The sequence below is a fragment of the Myzus persicae genome, unplaced genomic scaffold (assembly GCF_001856785.1).
Source record: "Myzus persicae strain clone G006 unplaced genomic scaffold, MPER_G0061.0, whole genome shotgun sequence".
In the NCBI taxonomy this organism is placed as follows: Eukaryota; Metazoa; Arthropoda; class Insecta; order Hemiptera; family Aphididae; genus Myzus; species Myzus persicae.
This window is the reverse complement of record NW_019102247.1, coordinates 148,004-165,387: the sequence shown is the minus strand read 5'-3', so window position 1 is coordinate 165,387 and position 17,384 is coordinate 148,004. Positions and strand designations below refer to the sequence as shown.

Here is a 17,384-nt window from a genome sequence, read left to right as displayed (position 1 = left end):
GTTTAAATTTTGACAACATTGAATATTGGAATGTAGAACAATTATAAATCCTCAACCTGTTGTTTTGTTGTGTTTTTAAATTATTTTAAATGTGTTTTTTGATAAAAACTATACTGAGTAACTATTCAACAATTTAATAATATCAGGAAATTTCTTAGGTACTTAACATATTAGCTTATGGAAATGATTAATATCAAATGTATTTTTATTTTGAGTATGTATGTGAAAACAGAAAATATGACCGATCTATTCTTTATGTTTTTTCTACAAGACAGTGGAAATTTGACAATATCAATTCAAGAGAATTGTGGTTGTCACTAAGTCAAGATGATTGAGAAACGTTTTGGTTTAGCTTACAGGAATTTGATTGGAAATTTGTATAAAAAGCTATTATTACTGGATCAGAAGAGATGTACCTTTTTTTTCCTGTTTAACCGACAGCAGAGTAGCCTTTGTTTTAAAAATACTACTCCTATGTACACGTAGACCTAAGCAACGTCGAAGAAGTAATGTAAAAAAATCGACAGTACGATATTGTGATTACCTGCAGCTTCCTCTTATCGGCTTTCGATTTTCGAATTATAGTTTGTATGATATTAATATTATGCATTAATATTGATGTATCTAGTTTATTGTTTCAGGTTATTGTAGTTGCATCAGCTGTTTGTGGTTCTTACCATTTATCACTCTATATTTACATTTGGTTACATTTACCTGAGTAATGAGTTACCACAATTACCTACTGTAGACATGGTTTTGGGGTATTGTCCGAGTTGCGGTCGCAATAGACGAATTGCGGTCTTAATAATATTGAAGCTTAAATTAACGTCTTAATTGCGGTCAGTATCCGGTTATCGATTATCCGATGCTCTTATCCGATTTTCACGCCAATAATTTCACGATCTAACGGTGAAGCAGTATTTAGTACCTATATCAGTATCCTTTTTTAGCAAAATTTTGTAATTTATTATTTTCACGTATAATTACACCAATTATTATGATACGAGGCGCCAGCTTTATCCACAATGTTATCGTACGTCAACGTAAGTCAACGTTATATCGTTTAGTCTATTGCAAGACGTTTTTGTATCAACACGTTAAAATGCCACAACTATCTGTAATGTATAGTGAAAAAGGGAAAATTTTGCTTGTATTAAATAATTTTAAATTTAGAGAGTACCGTCTTCTTAAGACAGGAGAAATGTCTTGGAGTTGCACTAATAAAAATTGTGAAATGTGTATCATACAAATATTAGTAACTAACACAACTAACTAACTATAAATTTGTATTTTGACGTAACGTATTGATCGTTTAATTTTTGTATTTAGCATAATAATATGTAACTTTGTCAATATTTAAAACATAATAATTATTAATCATATTTTTTTACCGCAACTAGGATTTTTATTTATTTTGATATTTTACCTGTTTTGATCCCGACCGCAACTCGAATTTTTTTTTTTACCTGTTATAATCTCAACCGCAACTCGGTATCAACCGGTTTTGGATACATTAGGGACTAGTAACTACCCAATGGTTTTGTAATGACTTCATATTTACTAAAAAAACTGTAAAATGCAAAAACGTTAATACTTTTAGAGAAAATGATTGTTTATCATTAAAAGAATCACGCTGTATCGATGAATTATTTTTATTACATTTTGTTGCTACAGGCAATTCCAGCAGCCTAGGTATAGTATGGCTAATAACATGATAAATTTAATTTAATTTATCATGGCTAATAAGTTATCAAAACCCGTTATGCGGAATAACCGAATACGTGTTAAAATATTATAATGTAATACCACAAGCTTCATGATTTTACACACCGCCTAAAATAGATATCGAATATTGGATACAGTTAATTCAACATTTAGCCGGTTTTCTAAGACTTTCCGGTTTTTCATCGAAGAAATGCGTATATTTAAAGTAAGTTCATTAATATTTGGAATTTCCCTATGACTCATATTACATAGGTCAGTTATTATTTACCATCCTGCAGGCCGTGACTAATGATAGTACAAGTATACTGTTCTGAGTTTCTGACGGAATGGCAAGTTACCTTCAGTACCAACCATTGAATGCAATTTTTACGACAAAACAAAACATTTCGGTTGAATGACTTGGAAAGTATTCTGGTTTTCTGGCAACGTACGGTAAAAAATACAGTAGAAAAAAAGAACAACAATTTAAAAAAGCGGGTAAGTGGATGTCGCTCTGTTGTAGGTACGACAGTTTACAAGTGGGACCTGTAATGGATGGTTGTTAAATTTGAATTCAATGATACAAAATCGTTGTATACGAAAAACGATTCTGAGCGAAGACTGTCAGCCTTTAATATTACCTTAGTATGTTTGATGATATGGTGATTAATGTAATTCATTTTACTATTAAGCATTAGTACTACAGGAGGTTAAGTACATTTTTGCCAAAAAAATTGGATTTGAAAAGTCATTGTGTATTTAAACTATAATAATATACTCTAAAAGTTTCAAGTAGGTACCCATGAATAATATTTTTAAATTTTAACAAAATAACTTAAATCATTATACGTGGTTCTTTAAAATAAAATTTTTTCTACATTTGAACATAAAATAACTATAAAAAGCTATGGTAATATATTTTTTAAATTTACAGATTAACAGAATTAACTACTTACATGCAACCTTGTTTGAAATGTTTAACTCTTAGCCATAAAAGTTGAACATTTTAAAAATAAAATGTTTTAAAAAATGCCAATTTTTTTTAATATTTGTTAACTGGCATTAGAAACAATGTATTAGGAGCCTTCGATCACATTTTCACTCAACAAATACAATTTTATTAACATTTAAGAAAATAAAAGTAAAAAATTTAAAATTTAAAATGTTCAAAATATTTTGAAAATTGTATCAAGTATATGGAAAGATAAAATAATCATTTGGTGTGAATCTTAAGTATCTACAGTTTTTTTTTTAATTACAGTAAAAAATAAGAAACCAGGAAATTCGTTCCATAAAAAATCGAGTGAATATCCAATGTTGTGAACATTTGAACTTCAAAAAATCATATACAACTTTTTAATTTGAATCTCCAGTAGACATTTTTGTTTTGATTAAGATAGGTAGATTTATGAGGAATCTTATATTAAATTTTATAAACTTAAATATAAAAAGACAATTTTTTATGAATTTCTAACTTAAAATAATTTGAAAACTTTCTTGATTTTTACGTATTTTATCAAATTTTGAAAGTCAGATGCTCATAAAAAATATTGTTAGTTTAATCTCAACATTTTTTTTAAATGTTCATAGAACAAACAATTTTTTTTCGAAATTATTTTTTTTAAAAAAATAGATGATAATCGAACATTTAGAAAAAAAATTAAATTAACATTTAACATTTAAATATATAGGTATAGCTCAAATTGAGTAAAAATATTTTGAAAGTTTTATGATGTATAGAAAATGCTAATATATTTATCCAGTGAAAATGTCATGTATCTAAGTTTATTTACCTTTTTCAAAAAAAAAAAAAATGTCTACTGGATAGATAATAAAAAAATTTTTGAGCGTTTGAAATTCAAATTCTTTCAATACAATTTTCTTATTTAGTTCTTATTCAAAAAAAAATAACATCGATACTTGAAATTAGCAGTATTTGTTTATTTTAACATTTTCTATATTTGATAAAATTTAATAATATTTTGACCCCTTTGAGCTTTTTCAAGAAAAAATTGTTTAGTGTGTATTTTTATTTTTAGCACATATTTGACTAATGTACTCACTTAATAAATAATATTACATTTATCAATTATTTAAAGAAAAAATGTACTTTCATGTGTATATAGGAGGGTAATTTTTTTTTAGGTTATATTTAAATAAGTGCATATTTTTAAATACCTATTTGAGGATTCTTTAGTACATCATATAAATATATTATAATATATAGTAAAATTATTATATATATCATAGGTAATAAATTTAATTTAACAATTAAATTTGAATAATGATTGTATTAATAATAATATGAACAAGTTATAACTAATACAACATTTCAACATTCTAATATTTAAATTTGAATTTAAATGTCTACGTCAATCGAAGTTTTTTTTTAATATATAAAATAGTCATGTTTCTCTTAAATGTTTTGAGGCGACGAAGAGATGTAAACTCAAATGTTCACTCTGAGTAGAACTCATTCGAATAGATAGGAAAATTGTATGAATACCGTATTATGTAATGTCAAATGTGAAATGAGCCAGTTGAGTCTTTTATAAATAAACATTTAAATGAGCTTCAAAATGTTCAGTAATAATAGTTGATGAACACTTCCTACATAGTTTTGGTTCTGCCTTTAAATCATTTTAGTCAGTACTGTTTGGCGCTACAAGTGTCTAAAATATCTTCATCTCTTCATCTCAAAGTTTCACTTTAGTTTTGTTTTTACTCGAGAATCATGAGAAAAAATTGAATTCAAATGGCAACGATTAAGAATTTTTGATTAATCCATACATTTTTTCTTCTATAGTTATAATATTATACTTTTTTTCATAAAATAATACTTACTTTATCATTTTAAAAATGCCTATAAAAATGTTTCTAATTAATTAACTAAATACTTCGCCCACCGCCAAACTAGTTTACGCCTATTGATATTATTTACTTCGGTTACATGCACAGCTAAAACCGATTTAACTCAATTCGAATTAGTTAACTCCCGAAGTTGAATGCATGTAAACGGTCGTTAATTCAGTTCAATTTCAATTCGGTTTACCTAAAACTGTTTAGTTATTCACATTTGAAATGCGCATTGGTAAGAACATCGGGAGTGCAAAATGCACGTAAACGGATCGCACTACAACAACGGAATGAGGTTATTAATAGGAATTAGGGTAAATAAGTTTATGCGGAAGGTATATTTTTCGTTCTTATCGTGTTGTAAGCGAGTCTATATTTTGAGAAGGGGACATATATTACATGAAGTGAATCTTGATAGGAAGTTGTTACTGTACTAGTCCCGTTATTAAGCATGCATATAAAAGATGATGACGACTATTTGAACGTTTATATTCGTTTGAATTCGATGGTACAAGACATGTGTCATGTAAATAGTAGATTATAAGGCAACAGGATTAGATTTTGCTGCCCAGTATTCAGGGACTATTCACTTTATACGGAAAAATCGATTTGGATCAACACATTGCAGGAAATGGAGACGGGTATAGTCGAATCGTTCAGAAATGGGACGGTTTTCATCACTGGAGGTACTGGGTTTTTGGGGAAAATACTCACAGAAAAATTATTGAGGTCTTGTTCAGTGGGCAGTATCGCTCTTTTAGTCAGAAATAAGAAAGGGTTAAGCGCCAGTCAACGGGTTACGAAAATATATAAGCAAGCTGTAAGTATTTTTATTTAAAATAGGTACCTATAAATAGGTTTCAAATATTTTAAGTATATAATACTTGTTACGCACGTACATTTTGATGATGATTATAATAATTACTTTATACGTTCAAACATAAATTTAATTAATTGCATTGTTATTCAATTTATTTAGTTTAAATAATTTATACGTAATTTTAAGTATCATGGCTGAGGAAGTTGAATATATTTTTAACTTGTTAAGTTAAGATAGTACTGGAGACCGTGAGCCTAGTTGCCAAAGTTTAACTAAGTACATTTATTAAATGGACATTTAATTAATACATTTATTAAATCTTTTTTTAAAGGATTTATTTTGGTGTGAATAAATATTGTATATTATTATATTGCAATTCAGTTTTATACTCTTATATGTAATTTAAAAAATAAGTTTATAATATGCGTTAGTATACACATTAAATTTACAATAATTTAAGACATGCGATGCAATACATTATCCTAGCATGGATGTTGTAACATTTCCGGTTTTATTTTTTTATGTTATATTTATAATTTAATAAAATAAGTAACTATTTGCTACTTAAAAACTATTATTCATCTAGTATAATAATATACTATAATATAATATAATAAGTACTAGCTGATCCTATTCTTACTCAGAGTTGCTCGTGACAAATTAAATGTTTCCCCACATTAAACTCCGTTAAATGTAAACTGGACAGATTTTTGGATTATTTTGAATTAAAATTCGGATCATAAATCTTATGCATCATAATAAATATATTTTTTTGGAACTTTTGGCAACGGGAGTAACTGAATTAATTTCCGTTTGTTCTCTGTACAGTTTTCATTTTAAAGTATTCTATTGCAATAGTTAATCGTATGAATGTATAAATGGTACATAATATAAATGGGCCTACACTCTATAGTATATAGGTACAATAAAATGCCAATAAATTGTTTTACCGGCGTTATATTAAATTTTTAAGCAATAATGCATGGAAACTTATCAGTAGGGGCCGGAATTATATTTTTTTGCATATTTTTTTGAGTCCATGTAGTCAGATGGGGGTTCGAAATCTTACAAATCACGAAATAGGTAAATTAATGGCAACATTTTTTTTGTATATTTGAGAATATTCAAAGATAAAAGAATGATAAGTTATCAGTAAACACTAAACAGGAAGTAAGTAAGCAATATTTGGAAAACTATATGGATGAGCTAATTAATGAGAAACTTACTCGAATTGAATAATATTTGAAGAAGTTTGCATCCAATTTGCGAATCACTGATTTAAAATTGTATATATTATATTTTATTATTTTTCTATTGTATACTTAAGTGATGACTTGTTGACTTTTAAATCAACCATTTTAAATTTTATATATTCTATTTTATTTCATTTTTAACCAAGCCTACTTTTAAGTTGACAATCATAAGCTTGTACAATTGAGAAAGAAAATGGGGTGGTGATATACTCTCCCGATTTTTAAAACTAGTAAACTATCCTGATGGTAAACTATGCCGGGTCATTATTATGTTTACCTGAATAGTAAATGTGTAAACTCTCCTGAGTTGTTTTAAATGTTATTGTTACACTATGAATTGGTTTCACTGCAGAGATTATGATTATCATTTTAAATACTTATTATCAATTGTACTACCGTTAACCTGTATTTGTAATTTAAATGTTTAAGTTAATTATTTTAAGTCAGGCGTCAACCTATTTTTAATTTAAATATATAAAACGATATTGACTATAATGGCTCAACCAAGTTTTCAATATTACCAACTGCGTAATACGAATAATGCCCCATACTCGCCTAGCTTAATAGTACTAAAGTATTGTAGACTCCGGAGAGTTTACAATCGCCCGGAAAATGTGAGAAATTAAACGGAAACCAATTCGGCTTACGTTAATAAAACACCATTTTCAAACTGGAACCAACTCGGCATGTGGGCCGTGGGGTTGGGGCTCGGGAACCAATTCGGTACTAACCTTGGCAACAATATATATAAATAAAAAAAAGTGGGCAAGTGGGCAAGTGGGCAAGTGGGCTTACCGTTTTGCTGTATACATAACATGTCTAGGGAGTTAATGTAATAGTGTAATGGATGTGTTTAATTTGAATTAAATGGTATAAAATCATCGTATACCTACTCAAAACTATTCTGAGCGAAGACGGTTTATCAGCCTATATAATAATAATATTTTTAAATTAAAAATACCATCCCATTTTAAATATCTAATTTCGTCCAAATTTTAATTTAAATATCTATTGAAAGAGACTGTTTATATAATTTTCAGATGTTTTGGTTACACTATACAGTTTAATAATTACGAGAAAACTTGTTTTAAGTTGTCAATCTTTTGTTGTACAAATTTAACTTTTAATTACAAAATAATTTGCGCATTTTCATGATTTTGATGAATTTTGTCAAAATTTGAGTATTAAATCATTAAAAATGCTTTGAAAAAAATTGTTTCAATGTTTATTTTTAATTGTTTACATAACTATTTATGAGGAACCTTGTAAGCATTTTAAAGGATTTTCATCCAGCTGAAATTTGTTTATTGATATTTATAGAAATGTATTATTTACACAAATATCAAATGTCTATAAATATCTCAAAACAAGTCAAAATATTTGAAAATATTATTGTAATCATGTATTTAAAATGAACATTCTGTGAAAATTTCAAGTATCTGTGGTTATTCGTTTTTCAGTTACAATGAAAATCATTCGAATAAAATTATTTTCAATTATTATCATGTAAACTATTTTATTTTTTGTAACCAATATAATATAAAATATAATACATGTATATTTGAGCACTTATACCTTATCCGCTAAAAAATATTTAAATATTTATATTTCTCAGCTATTTGACCGACTTCGTACTGAAAAACCAGATTTTATAGAGTCAATCAAGGTCATCGATGGACATTTAGAAGATTCATTGATGGGTCTATCATCGTCAGACCGAGAGTGGTTGAAAGATAATGTTAATTTTGTTTTTCATTGCGCCGCTACGATTAAATTCAACGAACCTCTTGATTTGGCGTCGAAAATAAACGTCCAAGGCACTGAACACGTGTTGACATTAGCATCTCAAATGAAGAATCTCAAGGTTATAACTAATAACTAATAACTAACAAGTAATAACTAATAAATAGTTATCTAATAAATAATAACAGCATAATATTGTATAGGTAGTACTCTGCTAATACTCTGTGATCTTTGTTTAGTATGCAATACATAACTCAAAACATGTTTTTATATTCAGTTTGAAAGTACGTATACAAATGGGACTATGTTTCTATTCATAAAAGTCATTTAATTATGGTAAATTGGGATCACTTTTCTTATGAGAAAGTTGCCAACTTCGCATAACGTTTCACTTTTTTAAAATAATTTGATTGTATTTTTTTTTTATTATTATAATGTATTATGAGTATTTCTGTTATGAAGAAAATAGTGTAACCAGAACTGTAATACAAATCTCTAAAATATTTATTTAATACCTGTGACTAATAACAGTGATTTTTGAAAACCACAAAGGGTATAATAAACTCTTCGCAGGATACGTAGTTATGATTAAGATTATTAGATCGATATAAATAGAAAATATATTTAGATTACTTAGATTGGTTGTATTTTAGAAGTACCGACACCAACATTTTTGCGTATTTATTTAATTAGACTATTAGATGTACTAACATATCTTTTTCAATTTTTACTTTAGAATATTTTAAAAGGGATGTTGTATAAAATATCTTTAAAAAACGAGTACATACTTTACAGGGTTTTGTGCACGTTTCAACAGCTTACTCGCACTGCCCTAGGAGTGAAATCAAAGAAGAATTCTATAACGTTCCAGTCACGTCTAAAGAATTGAAAAATGGATTTTTTGACGAGAAATCGACTACTAAGTAAATATTACTATGCATTTTTCGATTGATAAATAATAACATTTTACTATTTTTATAAAATTATATTCACAAACAATAGAATTATAGAGGATTGGCCCAACACTTACACTTTCACAAAAGCAGTCACGGAAAATATGATACAAACAAACGGAGATCACTTGCCGATATCAATATTTCGTCCATCGATTAGTAAGAATAATAAAGTTAATTTTTAAGGATGAAAAATATATAATAGGCCCTTCTGATTTAGTAACTTTTTTATTTGGATAAAGATATTAAATGTAATAAATTATTGTCTTTAATTATAGAATCTTGAGAAATTTAAAAACAACTTAATATTATTATAGTCGGATGCACGAAATCTGAACCGGAACCTGGCTGGTTGGATAATATGAACGGACCAACCGGTCTGGTTACCGGAGTCATGGTTGGATTTTTGAGGACGGTACCAAACATCGGTAGCAATATAACAGATATTATCCCTGCAGATTACACCGTAAACGCATTGATTAGCGTCATGTGGGATACAGTTAACAGGTGTGCAGTGATATAAAAAATATTCATTGCGCATACACATAGCTCTTAAACAGTAAATTATTTTGATAATTTCCAGGCACAAACAGTCCAGTGGAATGAACAAGGTGCCGAAAGTGTATAATTACGTTTCGTGTGTCGAAAGCCCTTTGACATGGCATAGATACATCAGAGAAATGCACGATCAATATTATGTAGCTCCTCCTTTGCAATCGATATGGTATGCTTTTTATATTTTCTACACAAATTTAATGGTCGGAAGTATACTGAGATTTTTCTTACACCAAATACCAGGCGCATTTATGGACTTGTTATTGATTTTATTTGGTAAATCTCCCAAGTAAGTTATGATTACTTTGATAATTTAATATACCTATAAATAGCTCAATATGAGTCAAAATATTTAAAAAATTGAATTATGTATAGACAATTATTCTAATATAAACATTCAGTATTTATATTCATATTTTTAAAATTGTATGTATTGACGGTATTTTTTTTTTAAGTTGCACCAAAAACCAAAATCGATTTCATCGAAAATTGATTTTGTGTAAAAATGTCTTATTTATTATTTTTTTTTTGATCGGCCCTTTAAAAACTACTGGTAATTTTAAATTTTAATCTCTCGAAACACCAATTAGATTCACTTTCCTATCGAAAATGACTACTCATCATGTACATAGACAAAAAAAAACGCTCGGAATCTAAAATGTATAAAATATTTAGTTTATTTCAATGTTTATTTTTTTGTAATTTAAAACTATAATATCGCCGACTTGAAATTTATATCAAATATTAGGATTTACTAAACGTATAATAATTTCCAAAACATTTTGGTTACTTTTGCGATATTTATAAAGATTTTACATTTTTGGTTTTTATTTTATTTATGTGCATGATTAAATTTTTGTTTAAGTGTATAAACGTTGATAATTTAATATAATGTTCCTCGTAAGTTTATTTCACGGAAATATAAAATTACTATAATACATTTTATTTATTTTGTTTCATAAGAATTTAAGTTAACATTTTGATGAGATAGGTTATTGGTAGGGTTCGGGACTTCTTGCACTTAAAATTATCGAAATATGCAGTCAAAATCGTCAAAATATGCTTTAAAATATGCAACTAATTTTTTATTTTGTTTTTAAAAAACGTAAGATATATTATAAATTATTATTATAAGAATAAAAATTTAAAAATTAAGTACGTACTTAACATAATAAAAATAATTTTTACACGGGTTACTCATCTCTTTCTGTATCAACCTAGGATTCATTAGGTTAACTATACAATTGTCGATAAAAAGGTTGATTATTAAGCTATAAAGAGACTATCATCGTAAACGGACGTACGTATTAGATACGACAGACTAAGACCATCCAATTATGATTTTTCCCGACAATTTTAAGTTTATAAAAATATAAAAATGTGAAATATGCCCAAATATGTTAAAAATTACTCAAATATGCGCTTTTCTTAAAATATGACGAAATATGCAAATTCAAACTTAGTATTTAATTTCGTCATTTCATATTACACATTTATAACTCACTTAGAATAGACTACGACCACTACAAAAAAACATGCAAATGCAAGAAGTCTCGAACCCTAGTTATTGGATATAATAACTATATTTATCCTCTGCCTATTATTTTGTTATTATTCAAAAATGTATTTTTCGAAATAAACTATTTGTCACTATTTATTATTCAATAATTTATTAATATTACGAAATTGCTTAGGTACTTAACATTTATGGAAACGATTATGGAAATGATTATTACGAGTATCAAATGATTTATTTTTGTTTAGAATGTTGAGATTGTATGCGAAAACAGAAAATATGATTGATTTACTTTATGAGTTTTCTACAAGACAATGGACATTTGACAATGGCAATACAAGAGAATTGTGGTTGTCATTAAGTCAAGATGATCGAGAAACGTTTCGGTTCAGCTTACAGGAATTCGATTGGAAACCTTACATAAAAAGCTATTACTGTGGGATCAGGAAACATATACTTCATGAAGACCTAAACAACGTAGAAATGGCATTGTCAAAAAATCAAATGTACGATGTTGTGGACTGTGGTTTCAGATTTTCCTCTCCCTGGATTTTGATTTATAGTTTTTTTTAATATTATTGATGTAAATGTTTTAGGTTGTTATGGCTGCATCAGATTTTTATGGTTCTAATTGTTTATATCTTGCTGCAATTGTTTTGGATTTGTATAACATTTTTATTTTGAAGAAACCGTTGTCAATTTGGTATTCTATTCAACAAAATAAAAACAGTTACCAAAACGAGTTATTTTTAATAGATAAAGTTCTTAGCTGCTCATCTTATGAAATGTAAATATTATAATATAAAAAAAATACTATGCATTTGCCTTATCAATTTTCTCAAGGTAGATTGTTAAATTATTTTAAACAAAATGTAAAATTAAAATATGTATACACATAGTATTGTTAATCAATATTATAAAAAAAAAAATATTTGTATTTTTAGTTTTTTATTTATTTCACATTGTGGGGAACAGCTGTCCTTTCATGTTATATAGCTTATATATTATGAATTAGAGAAACATATTGTAAAAATAAATACTATAAAGAGTGATGTGGTTGGATGGTTGTAATATTCTCTCATCATCATCATAAGTAAGCTTAATTAAATAACGACCCATTGACCATTTGTCATCTCTAAATACCGATACAAAGCATAGTGTACACGTATATAAAGCGTACACGTATATGGAGGTCACCTTGTATTCATACGTTTAGGGTGTGGGCCTTATCTATGCCGTCAGAGAGAACAGGTGTCCGAATAAGGGATTCGATGTCCACAACAAGGATAGTCCTTGGAACTTGGAAGTGCGGAACACTTTATTTAAGTCGCCTATAACTGTCTGGCCAGCGTGATCGTATCTTCCGGACGCCCGGTCTTCAATGCGAGCACAGTGGTCATCTTCTCAACAACCCGTCTCTAAGTATAGAGTCATGCGTGTCGCGTATGACGTTTGGTTTCTATCCTTTTACAAGCCATAATCAGTACGTGTTTTGTGTCACCTGTAATCCTACTACAGCATATTAGTACATATCTATTAAAATAAACAGTTACGAGTCAAGTAAGACACATGATATACATTTTACTTAAAATTGTACGGTGATTCGATAAATTCTCGAATGCATGGCTTCGAGGACCCTCTGGACAGCGTAACTTCAATGTTTGCATCTGATAACATTTTCCAGTACTTTTAGATAATCACCATAGGCTGGGTGCAAAATTCTTTTCATGAAAAATACATAAATAATGCTATAATTAGTTTTTTCTATTTTCTCTGTTTTCTCTGTTTATTACACAATTTTACACGTCATATCTGCAAGTTTTCACATACAATATAGTTTGATAAATTAATAACTACTTTCTCTACTCCATGAATAAATGTTGAATTATATGGATGTATTTAAAAACGTGTGATGAATGTATGATTATAACATAATAACCTTAACAAATGACTTAGAGCAAATTAATAATCATGTTAAAATGTGGATTTAATTTAAGATTACATAGATAACACTGTAATTTTTATTAATTGGTTTAAGCATGTTATCTAATTTTTAGAACACTCCGTATCCCTGTTGTTTCCGTCCACTCGTTAGTTTCTAGTACATACTCGTATAATTACGATTGTTGATATACTATATAGTTGATTTGTATTTATATATTGTCCGCCGATACATCAAACATATCGTGTAAATGTATATTATGAAATTATAGTTGATACTTGATTGAGTTGCATAAAAATTAAAAATATGTTTAGAAACCTGGAATTTAACTTTTCTTAATTTGTTATACCTAGTTTTGTATTTAACATTTTCACCCGAATACTTATGACGAAGGCCATTTCTACGAATAAACCAACTTATGAACCAAAAAGATATTTTTTATATCTAAACAAATAGGTGTTCTGCAGAAAGTTGCATCTGAAATTTTTTTCTGGAATTCTAGGTTAGGTTATTGTTATTTTTATTTTATAGTTATTATATTTAACTAGTAGTCCTGGCCTTTAATAGCTGATGTCCATAACCACACTGAACTTTCATTACTTATCCATTAAAATATGAAGATTAGTATAAATATCGAATTTCGTTCATATGACCAGAAAATGCAAAATATATCTTTTGTATTTGAGTATCTTGACCACGATTTGGCAAACAAAATCAAAATAGTTGATTTTGAAGTCAAATATTTTCTTAGTACGTATTTTTCGTAATCAAACAGGTAGGTAGTAATTATTTAATAGTTATTAACTTCTTTTACTTATTACAATTTGTCACAATATATTACTGACGAGTAGCTTGTTATCAAATTACGCCTTGAATGTGAAGATTCTGCAGCTACACTCGCAAGTCACAATGCATTGTGCGGAGTTCAATAACAAATTTTTGTACAATAAACTATTAGATAGTTTACTGTTAAGTACTAGATCCATTGTTCAAGGTTGAATATTTCATAGTATTGAAAACCAGCTGATACGCCTGGATAGTTCGATGCTGTGTCAGTGAAAATTGTGATGAAAGTCCGAAGGTCGTTTGACTAGATTAGGTCAACGATAGGTATGTTGTACATGCTGTCAGGTGTTACCTGTCATGTGAGTGGAAAAATAATAAATATATTAGATAAATTGTATTTTTTTTTTAGCTTTTTGTACAATAATTATAGCTCAACATTTGCACCTACGATACAATTTTAAAAATGTGGCTTGGCTTGGCGCGTTGGCTGCTACCAAGACTATCATCTTAAAAACAACATATCATACCAACCCCTACTACAGTTCATAACCCCTACAACAGCTAATGGTCTTAGTCGCTGGGCTTAATTTAATAAAAAAAAATTAATATAAAATAATATGTTTAGTAAAATTAGATAATAAAGCCAGACCAAGCTAGAAATTTATATTTCTGATTATAAATTGTATTTATACAGTTCAACGGGGATCTGTTAAAAAGATTTCAAGTCACAAATTTGAGCAATACAGTCTTTTGTGAATTATTTGTTATATTCTTATGTAAACACGCCGTTTTGTTTTGAATAGGAAAGTCCTTCATCATGTAATTTTTATTGCTTAAAATTGTTTTTATATATTATTACATTTGTAATATGTTAAAAGGTACAATGTACATATATATAATACAAATGTCCATAGGATAATAGGATATAGGTTAAACTGGTTAAAGCCTATAGATGATAATATAGTCCTGGTACTTATTAACTTCATCAAGAAAAAAGGGAGTGAGCATAGTTTTTAAACCACCCTGTGCACAAAATAAAGTTTAAAAAAGTTAAAAAATTATTGTATACAATGAAAACATTTTTTTCACTGTCGAAATGTTACGATAATGTAAACGTACTAATTCTATTCCATTTAAAATAACTCAATGTATTCTCTAACAAAACAATTCATTTATATATTCACCAGTTTATTATCTTATTATGACGATAATAATATTCATAGTCAACTCTTACACAAATGTTTAATTACTAGCCATTAGCCAATATAGTAAAATATCAACTATATATTATAATAGGTAGGTAATTGTGATCACGATTTAAGGTAATACTAAATATTTCGGCTGGATGAACTTGTATTGAAATTAATTTTTTTTTGGGGGAGGGGGGGCTGGGAGGTACCTACTGAAATACATATTTTGTGAAATTTTCAAATTTTTAACACTTAGGGTTTGCGCATGCTCAGTGCAAAGTGTATTTTTTTTAATGGTAACACCTATTTTTAGCATATAATTTGTGTTGACCGAATTTTTTCAAGTTGATTTGACTCATAATATTTGGCTCTAAGTTCAAAATTGAATGGATGACAGCCATTATTCAATTTTGAGAAAAAAAATGTTTAATTTACCTGTGTAATTTATTAATTTTAGGTTCATGTATGTAATTTTATTTTTTTTCATTAAATGCTATAATTTCTATGCACAAATCTTCACTTCCTTTAGGGAAACTATGTTTCAAATTTTTGTAACTAATTTCCGGACATCAAATTATGAATAAAAATGTTAAATATTTAAATACTAGATACCTATGTACATTTTAATGTTTGCATTTATTTTGCTGAGTTAATAAAAATAATTACAATATTCAGTACTACTACTACTACTGTTAATAATAATAATAATATTAATCATATAAATAATAATTATAAAATGTAATGAAAAAAAAATTACATACATGGACCTAAAATTAAAAAAATTACACAGGTAAATTAAACATTTTTTTTTTCAAAATTAAATTATGGCTGTCATTCATTCGATTTTGAACTTCGAGCCAAGTATTATGAGTCAAATATCAATTTGAAAAAATTTGTTCAATCCAAATCATATGCTAAAAATAGGTGTTACGATTAAAAAAATACACTTTGCACTGAGCACGTGTACACCGTAAGTGTTAAAAATCTGAAAATTCACAAAATATGTATTTCAGTACCTCCTAGGTTCCCTCCAAAATTCATTTCGATACAAGTTCATCCGGCCAAAATATTTAATGTTACCTTAAATCGTGATCACACTGTATCCGTATCGACGCATAGTCGTAGTTTGGTTTTTTTTTAAAGTAAAAGTTAAATTTCAATAAGCAATATAAAAGTACTTAGATAATTGTTATTTAGGTAGACACATATTATTATATATTCAAGGGCGTCTGCAGAAATATAAGCCGGAGAGGGGGGTTGGGTCAAACTAAAAAATCTCTGATAATATAGCATACATTATTTATTTATATTAAAGTGATAAAACAATTAATATTAACTGAAATAGCGAGAGGAATGGCCCCCCTTCAGGCACCCCCTTGCAGATGCCCTTGTATATTTGTTCATTCAATCCAAGTCGAAACTATGACAAAAATATATTAAATTTTAAAATTAATTAGTAAAAATATGGCTCCATCTGATTTAAAGCGGATTAAAGCTTCTATGATAATATAATATGATAATTGATAAGTATAAAAATAACAAAAATATTATTACGTATTTATGTGAAATTGGCTCTATTTACCAAGGAAAATACTATTTTATTTTAATTTATTTGTAGTTTTATGTGATTTGGTAATATTTGGTTATATTTAATGATGATTTTTAGACAATATTATATGTATAAATTAATGATCAGCAAATGAATTAAATTAACCTAACCTAACCTATGATGAGTATAAAAATGGCAAAAATATTATGTATTTATCTAAAATTGGCTCTATTTACTAAGGAAAACATTTATTTTAAATTATTTGTAATTTTATGTGATTTGGTAATATTTAATGACGATTTTTAGATAGTTTTATACGTATATGAATTAGTGTTTAGTAAATGAATTGAATAATTATTTTTGAAAACAGCAAAAATGCATACATTTGGGTTTCCATTGTTATACAGTAAACATATTCAATAGTGTTCTCAAAAAGGTAAATTGTACCCTATTATTCTGCAGTTTATATACATTTTGTATTGAACATAAAAACAACACTTTATACTTCGGTTTTTGT

General features: G+C 27.7%; 1 protein-coding gene across 2 annotated transcripts; it reads left to right on the top strand.

Annotated features, from left to right (window-relative positions):
• The first annotated feature begins 4,931 nt into the window (after window positions 1–4,931).
• LOC111031645 (fatty acyl-CoA reductase wat-like) lies at window positions 4,932–14,481 on the top strand. 2 transcript variants are annotated; one of them, XM_022311676.1, is made up of 8 exons: window positions 4,932–5,380; window positions 8,249–8,497; window positions 9,172–9,299; window positions 9,379–9,488; window positions 9,647–9,836; window positions 9,913–10,173; window positions 11,649–11,906; window positions 11,997–14,481. In XM_022311676.1, exons 1-8 carry the CDS (start codon window positions 5,192–5,194, stop codon window positions 12,082–12,084), a joined length of 1,473 nt encoding a protein of 490 aa, XP_022167368.1. In that variant the 5' UTR covers window positions 4,932–5,191; the 3' UTR covers window positions 12,085–14,481. The 2 variants fall into 2 exon arrangements, with proteins under 2 accessions (XP_022167368.1, XP_022167369.1); XM_022311677.1 differs by lacking the exon at window positions 8,249–8,497 and having other exon boundaries at window positions 4,933–5,380.
• The last annotated feature ends 2,903 nt before the right edge of the window (window positions 14,482–17,384 follow it).

Bases quoted from the DNA above. Each gene is read 5' to 3' on its own strand.
- LOC111031645 (XM_022311676.1), top strand. From the start codon at position 5,192: ATGGAGACGGGTATAGTCGAATCGTTCAGAAATGGGACGGTTTTCATC. The intron at 5,381-8,248 runs GTAAGTATTTTT...TATATTTCTCAG, and splicing joins CGAAAATATATAAGCAAGCT to CTATTTGACCGACTTCGTAC. The intron at 9,489-9,646 runs GTAAGAATAATA...ATATTATTATAG, and splicing joins AATATTTCGTCCATCGATTA to TCGGATGCACGAAATCTGAA.